Below are 12,941 nucleotides of genomic sequence, written 5' to 3'. Positions count from 1 at the left end.
TTGAAACCAAAACAGTCGAACTCTGTTTTGGGTTGAACTTTGCTAAAAGTTTTGTTTGGCGCGAGGACGTAAATGACTCCATAAATGTATGGGCTATATAAATAGAAGTGACTATTCTGAGGAGTAAACCCACTCAAACATAGGGAGAACATACAAACTCCACGCATATGTTGTCGTTGGTCAGATCTGAACCAAGGACTCTAGCAGTGCAAGTCAACAATGCTAACCACTGAGCCATCCTGCTTCTTGTTCCTCCTCCTCAATATATGTATGTGATATGTAAATGAAGGATTATTATGAGAAATAAACCCACACAAACACAGACAGAACATGCAAATTCCATGCTCCTACATCTTGGTAGCTCAGTGGAGAACACTGTTGCTCTGCTGGGGTCCTAGGTTCAAATCTGACCAAGTATAACATCTGCATGGAGTTTGTATGTTCTCCCGGTGTTTGTGTGAGTTCCTCATAATAATCACCTTTATTTACATATCACATACATATATTGAGGAGAAGGAGGAGTACAAATCATGATGGCTCTGTGTTAAACATTGTTGCCTGGCACTGCTAGAGTCCTAGGTTCAAATCTGACCAACCACAACAGCTGCATGGAGTTTGCATGTTCTCCTCATGTTTAGTCCTTATAATAATCACTTTTATTTATATAGCCCATACATTTATGGAGGCAGAGGAGGAGAAGAACTGTTATGGCTCTTAGACAGTGTTATACACTAGTTTTATGGGTATTGGTGAAAGTTCCAGTTCAGTTCAAACTAAACCAAACTTTTTGCCAAAATTCGGCAAATTGTCCAAACTGAGCTTTTCAAAAGTTCATTCATTACTACTGTTATCCAAACGTTAATTTGACGGTTATTTCTCCGGCGCCCATATACACATGCATCCGCATCTCGGCCTGAGCCTGCATGTGTTCTCAATGCGGAGAGGGGAGTAAGCTGCTGCCAGACATTTTTGATGGTTGCTTATTTCCTTGAGAACAAAAGGATTGTGCATGTTGAAATCATCCTTCAGATGTCAAGGAAAAGTTGGATCACCCCCCATAAACATTAGATGGTCAGTCAGTCTTGCAAAAATCAATAGCTTCAGCCATCCTTTAATCATATGCATGTGGCCACCTTAAGAATGGATTATTCAAAAGGATGGATGCCAAGCAGAGGACACCAGTAGCCACACGTACTTTTCAAAATGGTTGGAATGTTAATCAATTGTCATGACTAAAGCAGTGGCCTAACGTTGATCATGGACATTAGATTTTGGTTGGTGGATCTTTACCAATTTCACTGAGATCCATCAGCAATTTAGTGTCTATAGGGTCAACCTGACAGTTAAGGTAAATGAGCATCAGATGGTTTCATTTTTACCCAACAAGAGATACTATAGGAATAAAAAAAAATCTATCCCCCCAAAATTTTAATCAATGTTTTATTAAGTTGAACATGTCCCTAGCTCTTTGACATCTATGGCTCAGGGTTGCCGACCTAAATTTTTCATTTATCTGGACAACTTAGCAAAAAATCACAGACTGTCAACAATTTTTACGGAAACTCATAATGAATCATAAAGTGGTACGTGTTTATAGGCCAGATACTATTGAATCATAACCAGCATTTACTACCGTGTTTCCCCAAAAATAAGACAGTGTCTTATATTAATTTTTGTTCAAAAAGGTTTAACTTTTTTACATGTATAGCTGCCTGGACACTATTTAAATTGACTTTTTTAATTAAACTGTTAGCAGGGCTTAATTTTGGAGTAGGGCTTATATTTCAAGCATCCTCAAAAAGCCTGAAAAATCATTTTGCATCCTCAAAAATTCAGGAAAATCATGCCATGTCTTATTTTCAGGGGATGTCTTATTTTCAGGGAAACAGGGTATGAGCTGTAAAATGATGATAATTGCAGTCATAAAAACCTGTTCAAGTACCACCAGACTCAAAGCTATTTTTTTTCACAGACACTGGAATAAAGGGCCCTATTTGTCCAGACTGCCCAGGAATTTTCTGGACAGTTGGCAACTCTACTATGTCCTGTTTTCGGCTATGGAGGAAGCAAAGAGGAAGGGTTAACAAATAACTGAAAGTTGAAAGCTCCTATAAAAATTGGTGATAACTAATACTTTTGTTGAATGTAATAAATCTCCGCCCAACTCAAGACGTGTGAACGGTTCATAGTGGATTTTTATAGTTATCTCAGTCATATGGAGGTTACATGCGATGCTCTCTATGTGACTAATACAACTGTTTAGTCGTATTTCACATATTCTTTGAGTTACTTTAATTCGAACCATCCCTGATTGTCTGTGTAGAAGTCATAGAATGAGGCTTTGTCTACTCACAGATGCAACTTGTCTCTGGAGAAAGGATAAGACAAAGGTTTCGTCTTTGTGTTTTCGCTAATTTGTGGCACCTTGGGTTGTAAAGGCTTGGTACATACACTCCATATACCACAGAGCTTTCCCATGAAACCGCTTTCTTGTTTAACATCATACATCTGAAATATAAGGAATATAGAAAAATTGTGGATATTGTATACGGTAGCGCACGGTACACTTGTATTATAAGGCTATACAGTACATCCATTACAAAAATGGAGTTAAACGGGGTTATGACAAATTCAACTTTTATCACCTAAAATTCTGACCAGTGGGGGTCTCACTGCTGAGACCCTTACCTGAGAATGGGGGAACTGTGTCCTCTTCTTCTCCTCACCGTGGGCGAGGAGGAGGAGCTGGAATAGAACTGCGGTCGCCCATCCATTGTGCTGCTGCATTCATCTTCAATGGGATTGTTGAGGATAGCCGCTGCTGCATTCATCTTCAATGGGATTGTCGACGATAGCCACTGCTCCATTCATCTTCAATGGGATTGTCGAAGATAGCCACTGCTCCATTCATCTTCAATGGGATTGTCAAAGATAGCCGCTGCTGCATATATCTTCAATGGGATTGTCGAAGATAGCTGCTGCTCCATTCATCTTCAATTAGATTGTCAAAGATAGCCGCTGCTCTATTCATCTTCAATGGGATTGCCGAAGATAACCGCTACTCTATTCATCTTCAATGGGATTGCCGAAGATAACCGCTACTCCATTCATCTTCAATGGGATTGTCGAAGATAGCCGCTGCACCATTCATCTTCAATAGGATTGTCGAAGATAGTCGCTGCTCCATTCATCTTCAATGGGATTGTCGAAGATAGCCACTGCTCCATTCATCTTCAATAGGATTGTCGAAGATAGCCGCTGCTCCATTAATCTTCAATGGGATTGTCGAAGATAGCCGCTGCTCCATTAATCTTCAATGGGATTGTCGAAGATAGCCGCTGATCCATTCAGCTTCAATAGGATTGTCGAAGATAGCCGCTGCTCCATTCATCTTCAATGGGATTGCCGAAGATAACCGCTACTCTATTCATCTTCAATGGGATTGCCGAAGATAACCGCTACTCCATTCATCTTCAATGGGATTGTCGAAGATAGCCGCTGCTCTATTCATCTTCAATGGGATTGTTGAAGATAGCCGCTGCTCCATTCATCTTTAATGGGATTGTCGAAGATAGCCACTGCTCCATTCATCTTTAATGGGATTGTCGAAGATAGCCAGTGCTCCATTCATCTTCAATGGGATTGTCGAAGATAGCCGCTGCTCCATTCATCTTCAATGGGATTGTCGAAGATAGCCACTGCTCCATTCATCTTCAATGGGATTGTCGAAGATAGCCACTGCTCCATTCATCTTCAATGGGATTGTCGAAGATAGCCGCTGCACCATTCATCTTCAATAGGATTGTCAAAGATAGTCGCTGCTCCATTCATCTTCAATAGGATTGTCGAAGATAGCCACTGCTTCATTTAGCTTCAATAGGATTGTCGAAGATAGCCACTGCTCCATTCATCTTCAATAGGATTGTCGAAGATAGCCGCTGCTCCATTCATCTTCAATGGGATTGTCGAAGATAGCCGCTGCTCCATTAATCTTCAATGGGATTGTCGAAGATAGCCGCTGATCCATTCAGCTTCAATAGGATTGTCGAAGATAGCCGCTGCTCCATTCATCTTCAATGGGATTGCCGAAGATAACCGCTACTCTATTCATCTTCAATGGGATTGCCGAAGATAACCGCTACTCCATTCATCTTCAATGGGATTGTCGAAGATAGCCGCTGCTCTATTCATCTTCAATGGGATTGTTGAAGATAGCCGCTGCTCCATTCATCTTTAATGGGATTGTCGAAGATAGCCACTGCTCCATTCATCTTTAATGGGATTGTCGAAGATAGCCAGTGCTCCATTCATCTTCAATGGGATTGTCGAAGATAGCCGCTGCTCCATTCATCTTCAATGGGATTGTCGAAGATAGCCACTGCTCCATTCATCTTCAATGGGATTGTCGAAGATAGCCACTGCTCCATTCATCTTCAATGGGATTGTCGAAGATAGCCGCTGCACCATTCATCTTCAATAGGATTGTCAAAGATAGTCGCTGCTCCATTCATCTTCAATAGGATTGTCGAAGATAGCCACTGCTTCATTTAGCTTCAATAGGATTGTCGAAGATAGCCGCTGCTCCATTCATCTTCAATGGGATTGTCGAAGATAGCCGCTACTCCATTCATCTTCAATGGGATAGTCGAAGATAGCCGCTGCTCCATTCATCTTCAATGGGATTGTCGAAGATAGCCGCTGCTCCATTCATTTTCAATGGGATTGTCGAAGATAGCCGCTGCTCTATTCATCTTCAATAGGATTGTTGAAGATAGCCGCTGCTCTATTCATCTTCAATGGGATTGTTGAAGATAGCCGCTGCTCCATTCATCTTTAATGGGATTGTCGAAGATAGCCACTGCTCCATTCATCTTTAATGGGATTGTCGAAGATAGCCACTGCTCCATTCATCTTCAATGGGATTGTCGAAGATAGCCGCTGCTCCATTCATCTTCAATGGGATTGTCGAAGATAGCCACTGCTCCATTCATCTTCAATGGGATTGTCGAAGATAGCCACTGCTCCATTCATCTTCAATGGGATTGTCGAAGATAGTCGCTGCTCCATTCATCTTCAATGGGATTGTCGAAGATAGCCGCTGCTCCATTCATCTTCAATGGGATTGTCGAAGATAGCCGCTGCTCCATTCATCTTCAATGGGATTGTTGAAGATAGCTGCTTCTCCATTCATCTTCAATGGAATTGTCGAAGATAGCCGCTGCTCTATTCATCTTCAATGGGATTGTCGAAGATAGCCGCTGCTCCATTCATCTTCAATGGGATTGTCGAAGATAGCCGCTGCTCCATTCATTTTCAACGGGATCGTCGATGATAGCCACTGCTCCATTCATTTTCAATGGGATTGTCGAAGATAGCCGCTGCTCCATTCATCTTCAATGGAATTGTCGAAGATAGCCGCTGCTCCGTTCAATCTCCACAACACCGTGGGTTGGTGCAGTAATTTGCAGTTAGGCGGAGAGGGGGACATGGGACCTCGATTCTTAAGATTAGTGAGGGTTTTAGTATAGAGACTCCACGGAACAGACTTTTATCACCTATCCACATAGTTGCACCTCTTGTGACAGCTCCCCAGCAATACCTCTGCTCGCTTACACAGTCTCTACACTCTCATGGTGGTGCAGCACAAATTGTCTATTTTATAACCCAGGCATCACCCAATCAGTTCTTTGTTAGAGAGCATGCTTAGTAGCACTGTGTTGAAATTTGACACAAATTTTAGTGCACATGATACTTTGGCACATCTCATAGACTATCATGGCAACATTTTAACCCTTTAGGGTAGCACCTTACATGCATACCAAGCCAGGATTGGCCATCTGCCCAACTGCGAAGATTCCTGGTGGGCTGAGCTGCCTGGTAATTCAGTGCCCCTTATAAATTTCACAACTGAATAATCTCCTACTTATCCCGGAGCTGCAGCTAACCGAAGCTGCGTTTGAATAAGGGGGTTTAAAGAGCTACCACCAGACACAAGGATATAACTGGGCGGAGCATGTGCCCCGGTGCAACAAGTGGGGGCACCAGACCAGTCTGCGGTAAAATGAGGTAATCAGCTGTTTGCTACAGGAAAGCAGAGGAAAAGATACTTTTGGGACTAAAGGGCATATGATGTAGTCATCAGGTGACCAGTAACATGTATAGGAGGGCTGACGAAGAATCTGAAGGACTTTTGATTATGTCTTAAGCATGTAATTAGTCACTTGTGTGGGAGGGGTCTGACTTCAGGCACTGCTGTCATGGGAGGTGAGAGAGAACAGTATGGGGGTCACATAGGAGGACACTATCACTTTGGGAGGCACAGGGGGGGTAGGGTGTATGGAAAAAGGAGGGGGGACCTAATTTGTTTGAACTGTGCCCCTGATCTATTAAGAACCTGGTTATAATATAGCTGTTAGTGCTGCACTGATTAGACACTTAAGACCGTGTTCACATAGTGTTTTTCACTGTGGATTTCAAGTGGAATTTTCGTCAATTCGACAATAAATCCACTGAGAAATCCGCATCTGAAGTCTCTCATTAGTTTTAATGAGAATCCGTGATGAAGTGTATTTGGCATGGATTTTTTCTGCATGTGAACTTGAAATCCACCTGCTGACGAAAAAAAAGGTGACATCACTTCTTAATGCGGATCCTGCATCGGAAAATCGCATACGAGCTTTTCCCACTGATTGTGCTAAATCTGCATGTGAAAATATTTGGCTGAAATCTGTGGCAACCGTGTGGATTTCTGATATGGATTTTTATTTAAATTTAACCCATATGAAAAGCTTCAGGCCTCATGTCCACTAGGAAATTCGGGCCCGCACGGATTCTTCATGCAGAATCCCGCAGCGGGTCCCTCCTTTCCCGCGGACGTGAGGCCTAAAAATTGAATTTACTTACCTGTCTGGACGCAGTGGATCTTCCCTCAGTCGCGGCCAGATTTTCTTTCTTCGGCTCGGCGGATGTGCTCGGCACACCGGAAGCGTGCCGTGCGTATGCGCCGTGCACTTTTTTTTTTAACTCCTACTCTCCCACGCTCCCGTGCCGGACAGCAGAAATTCAGCTGCGGGTGTGCCGCGGATATGGACAGCTTCCATAGGCTTCTATGGAAGCCTGCGGGAGACCCACAGAAAATGGAGCGTGCTGCGGGTGTTTTCCTGCACGTGCGATGCGCGCGGCAGGGAAAATTGACATCCACAGGTATTTACTTACCTTTTACTATATCTTTGCCCTGGGTGCAGGAAGACCTGGCTACACCTCTGGCCATACAATTGAAGCTATTTACCATTTTTTTGTCTACAACTACTATGTACACCTATGTGTCTGCATGATTACAAACTACAAACAGCCCAGTCTAATTGTACAATCATATTTCCCTAAATCACATTACTTCTAGAGTCTTGATAGGCAGGACTATACCGCATGCAATAGTAGACAGAAGAGTATATACACATATACTACTTACTTTAATGTCTTTTTTTTTTAGAGGTAGACTTTCACATCTTAGTCATATGATTAGAGGGAAAGAGGAATCCTTTTTTGAGCATTTAGGGTTCTTCCACACTGGCGTAGGATTTTCCTGCGATGCGAGACTGAGTAAAAACACATGATTTTGAAACCATTGATTTTCAATGGTTTCATTCTAATTTGTGATGTTTTCACTCACTCCAAGCTGCGATTTAAAAAATCTGCGATATCGTCCATTGTTTTTCAATGGGGACGGCGGCAGCAGTGCCGATCCCATTTAAATCAATGGGAGAAGATCGCGAAAGAGCTTTGGAACAAGGGGATCTCTTACATATCTCTCCATATTTGAGACAGGGCTAGAGGGCTCCCCCAGAGCTTCCCCGAAGGTGAGGGTGGGGCTCGAGAGGGGGCATGGTTAGAGGGCTGATCTCTCTCTTGGTTAGAGAAGAATCACTATAAGAACCCCTCACCCCCAACTCTCAGGTAATCCCTTGGGAAAGCCCTGGAGCCATGCCCCCAGTGTGGAAGAGCCCTAATAAAAGCTATCATACTAACTGAACAGTACATCTAAGAATCAGGCTAGTGAGGCCTGTACTCCTCAACACTGCATATATATATATACCATAGATGTGAATATAGCACTCTTTACTAGCCAACTTGCAAAAATCAAATTTTGGATTACATTTAGTAAATCACACTTTTGCAACTGCAACCCCCTCTTCCAGGGGCGTATCTAAAGGCTCAGGTCCCTGATGCAAAACATGAGCTGGGCCCCCCCCTCTACCTGTATCTGTACCCGTACCCATACCTAAACCATGCTGCCCAGAGACGTAACTTGAAGCTTCTGGACCCCAATGCAACACCTGTAACAGGGCCCCCAACTATAATGCTTTATTCATAGTACTGGGCTCCCTATATGGAGAAGAGAGGCCTTATGGGCCCCCTAAGGCTCCTGGGCCCGGGTGCAATCGCATCCCCTGCACCCTCTATAGTTACGCCCCTGCCCTCTTCCCTTTTTCCAATTGTACTGAATATCAATATAAATGCATGGACGTATGATCCTTGTTTACGTGGTTATAGGGTTCACATTAACCTTACTTCTTGTTAACACACACCCCATTGTGCTGCACTGTCTGATGTCTATAAGTAACTAGGGCCCTTCCCTAAGATATTCTCTCTTACCTTTTTTGTGGGCACCTTTATTTTAAGGAATTCTGCTTCACGACTTAGAACTTGCCATGGTGCGTGAATCCTTACAAAGTTCAGACCATGATTCTTACTCTAAAAAGTAAATAGAAAAGCCATAATTACTGTAATGCAAGTGGAATCATACAGACTGTTATATTGTATATCCCTGTCAGAGGTGTAACTTGAAGCTCCTGGGCCCAATGCAAAACCTGGAACGGGGCCCCCAACTATAATGCTTTATTCATAGTACTGGGCTTCCTATATGGAGAAGAGAGGCCTTATGGGCCCCCTAAGGCTCCTGGGCACAGGTGCAACCGCATCCCCTGCATCCCATATTGTTACGCCCCTGATCCCTGTGCAAAAAAAGGAGCTTGAAGCATAAGGAGATAAGGAAGTAGCATTAAAGGGGTTTTCTAAGTTTTTTAAGTAGGATGCCCATGTTCAAAAACAATGAAAGATCCTGTACTCACTTATCCCACATCTGCGCCACAAATCCGTTGATGCTGCCACGTCTGACAACATTTTCCCACGTTGGCCAGTGCAGGGGAAGTTGGCCACTGCTGGCCGCGACTCCCCCTAACGAAATCAGCTTTTGCCAGGAGTTCCAAGAGTGTGACTCGGGGCTATCAGCTGCTTGCCCTGCATTCTCAAATACATTATCCCAAAATCTGGGACATTAATGTTTTGTGACATTATGGGGTTGCAGTCCGTTTTTAATTGACAGCTTTTTAGGGGTCTCTCAATTTTTAAAAAAGTTACATCTTCCACAACTGGATACTTTAAAAGTTTTACCTTATGGCAGTGATAGGACTTCATTTATTGCTATACAGGACTTAGTTCATGCCAATCAGATTTTTTCAAAATACTCAATATGGCCCTTCGAGGATCTTACACAGCAGATCTCACTAACTGTATCTGTTTTTTCTAGTTATTTTACTTGACATCACACCCATTTTCTTGAGCTAACAAGAGTTACAAAGTGGACTCTTTACCCATCTTGGACCTTTTGATTTTTAATGCTTTACAAAAACAACAGATACTAATTGAAGCCATCTGCTGTGGCGATGTCCACCGCTTAGGGATTACGGGATGGATATGTTATCCTTGATTAAAGCTGAATTGAATTTGCTCCGAGCTGCTATTAACATTGCAATGTGTCTTGGGAGACATTACTAGTATAAACTTTCCATCTTCAAAATATAGTACATTCAGTGAGAAGACTTCTGCCTTTAGGTAGACTTTGTATTTTTAGAAAATGGGTTTAACCCAAAAAGTTTTCCCCAAACAGTTATCCAAAGTTATTCTAGCCATTCTAGTTAGTTAAGCAAATGGTTCAGTGGTTAGTATTGTTTCTAACTAGAGATGAGCGAGCATACTCGCTAAGGACAATTACTCGAGCAAGTATTGTCCTTAGCGAGTACCTGCCCACTCGGAAGAAAAGATTCGGGTGCCGGCGCGGGTGAGCAGTGAGTTGCGGGAGTGAGCAGGGGGTAGCGGGGGGTAGAGAGGGAGAGAGAGATCTCCCCTCCATTACCCCCTGCTCTCCCCGCCCCCCGCCGGCACTCGAATCTTTTTCTTCCGAGCGGGCAGGTACTCGCTAAGGACAATGCTTGCTCGAGTAATTGCCCTTAGCGAGTATGCTCGCTCATCTCTATTTCTAACTGGAGTCCTGTGTATCCATAGAAAATACAGGCTGATTTTATCATTCTTCTACACCAATGTTAATAAATTAATCTGGTACTATCTTAATATTCACCATTTCACATAGCCAATCAGAACACTACTCTGTATTGACAAGGAATAGCAGCTCCAAAATAGTGCGGCCAACAAGTATGTATCTCTGGTTAGTCATGTTTCAAAGTTCTTCAAGGGTTCAGACATTGATTTACAGGGTAGCTATCTATAGGTAGTATCAGTACCGTTTTCTTCTTTCTGGAAGTGAATTTGCATATTTTTTTCCCAGGGAGTATTACCTTAAGACTTTTTGCTTCTAATTAGATCACCACAAGGAAAAGCAGTACTAAGGGTGTAGACACGGCATCTCACAACCAATCAGAGTTATAATCTGTATTAATGTGGAGCAAAAACTTTGAAACAGTGCTGTCTACAAATGACTGATAACCTAAATCATGTATCAAGGCTCTTTAAAGGGTTTGAAATTAATTTATAGTGTCAATGAAAATAAAACCCTGGACAGACAGTATGCAGAACAAGATGTAGAAACCCTCTTACTAACCTGCTAATGACAAACAAGCCTGAAGAGCAATAACAGGGGCATATGGTCCCTGTTACTTGAGAGGGCCCAAAGGCCATGTTAGCACATAAGATGGTGTATTACAAATGGTAGATCATAGATGATGGCTCTGTTGCAGGTTTTATACTGGGGCCCAGGTGCCTCAAGTTAAAGTGTGCCTTTTTTATAGATTTTGCCCCCAACCTTCCTTGCCCAAAACGATGTAAAATCAACATACACGTTGTGGCGCCATGGTATCTGACAGTTGACGTTACCCAGCCAGGAGGCCTGGTGACATCCCGTTACCTGTCAAATGGGCTTCTAATGTAGAAGCCTCAGGCAGTTTTATGGGATGTCACTGATGTCCCTGTAAGGGCTGCTATTGGCTGCAGAAGTCAATTGGGTAAACAACTCATGTGACCGCTACAGACAGAAAAAAAAAACAAAGTACTGGAGGACCGGAGCTAATGGTGGGGAAGCTGGGAGGTGAATGCCTGTGCTTTTTAAAATTATTAATACTCAGCCTCCCGCCTGCCACCAATGTGTCTTAACCAATTCTGCATTAAATTAATTAGACCATATTTATAATATACTGGATACATATTTTTTATAAGCCAAACTCGGAGCCAGTACATCTCTACCGATTCCAACCAAAATGGGACTGTGACTCCACAGCCCTGGTCTTAACAGGGGTTAACCCAGTGAACCCCTTTAAGCTCCCAGGCAAGAACGTATCAAGTAAGTTTGGGCAGGTGCATAGCTATAGGAAAGGGTTGGTGAGACATGTGGTCCAATGCTGAGTGTCTGAGACAAATAAATAGCCATTCTCTCCTAGCTAATGTATTTATTAATGGGCAAAAAACTCAATTTTTGTCAAAGGTGAAGATAAACCCCAAGCTAGAGCTCTGAGTTTGAGGTTGTATCAAGTACAGTGTATACAGTAGATCATAACAACATTTAATGTTCCATAGCAACTATTATTACACATAAGCATGTCCAACACTAAGAAGAGAAGCTAATAAGGCCCCAATCTAGCATTTTTTTCCCCCATGAGATTAATTTTAAAAAATATTGTTTGTCCCACACTTTTCTGAGAAGACCTTTGTTATTATTTCAGTAATAGGTTCACTTGAATAAACATGCAGAAGCCTCAAGGGCATTAGTGTTACACTAAAGGCCCCCTGTCCACGGGCATTGCGAAGCCCCGTGGCGAATCACCACCGCGGGAGCCGCCGTCCGGAAGCAGGACCCGGCAGACGAATCTCTGCGGAATCTGACGGATAGGCTGACTGCGGAGAATCGTGGCAATTCGCAGCATGCTGCAAATTACCGGCCGCGAGCGGAGAATCGCGATGATTCTCTGCTCGTGGGCACAGGGGCGGCGCTTTCCATAACAACGCTATGGAAAGCTTCAGACGGCGCAATGACTTTATTACTGTGTGGGGCACCAAAATGGGCGTTATTACCACCAGAAGTTATACGGATGGAGTGTATGTGTAATACACATACAAAATGAGAGATCGACTCCGTAAATGACGTAAATGAGAGATCGACTCCGATCTCTCATTTACCCCCTACATCCAATCTCTCGCCCGAACATGTCAGCTGCACCTCAAGAATATCGCAAGAATCCGCTCTTTTCTCACCATAGACACGCTGAAAACACTTGTTGTTGCCCTCATCCACTCTCGGCTCGATTATTGCAACTCATTGCTGATCCGCCTCCCCTGCACCAGACTCTACCCTCTCCAATCCATCCTGAATGCGGCAGCCAGGCTCATATTCCTGTCCAGCCGCTACTCGGACGCCTCTGCCCTGTGCCGGTCACTGCACTGGCTGCCCGTTAAATACAGAATTCAATTTAAACTTACTACCCTAATCCACAAAGCCCTCCACAGTGCAGCGCCCCCTATATTGCCTCCCTCATCACAATCCATCACCCAGCCCGGGCTCTCCGCTCGGCAAACGAAACTAGACTGCACACCCCTCTAATTCGAACTTCTCACTCCCGCCTCCAAGATTTCTCCAGAGCAGCACCAGCCCTCTGGAA

General features: G+C 43.5%; 1 protein-coding gene across 2 annotated transcripts in view; it reads right to left on the bottom strand.

Moving 5' to 3' along the window:
* ANO2 (anoctamin 2) overlaps positions 1 to 12,941 on the bottom strand; it is a 270,743-nt gene that overhangs the window by 167,285 nt on the left and 90,517 nt on the right. For both annotated transcript variants that reach the window (XM_066590524.1, XM_066590523.1), the window contains exons 4-5: positions 8,653 to 8,751; positions 2,354 to 2,508 (exon numbers count right to left, since the gene is read on the bottom strand). In XM_066590524.1, the coding sequence (XP_066446621.1) occupies positions 2,354 to 2,508; positions 8,653 to 8,751 (254 nt within the window). The remainder of the gene's footprint in view (positions 1 to 2,353; positions 2,509 to 8,652; positions 8,752 to 12,941) is intronic.

Source organism: Eleutherodactylus coqui, chromosome 2, assembly GCF_035609145.1.
Source record: "Eleutherodactylus coqui strain aEleCoq1 chromosome 2, aEleCoq1.hap1, whole genome shotgun sequence".
NCBI lineage: Eukaryota > Metazoa > Chordata > Amphibia > Anura > Eleutherodactylidae > Eleutherodactylus > Eleutherodactylus coqui.
The sequence above is the reverse complement of the archived record's forward strand: the minus strand, read 5'-3'. Positions and strand labels throughout refer to the sequence as shown.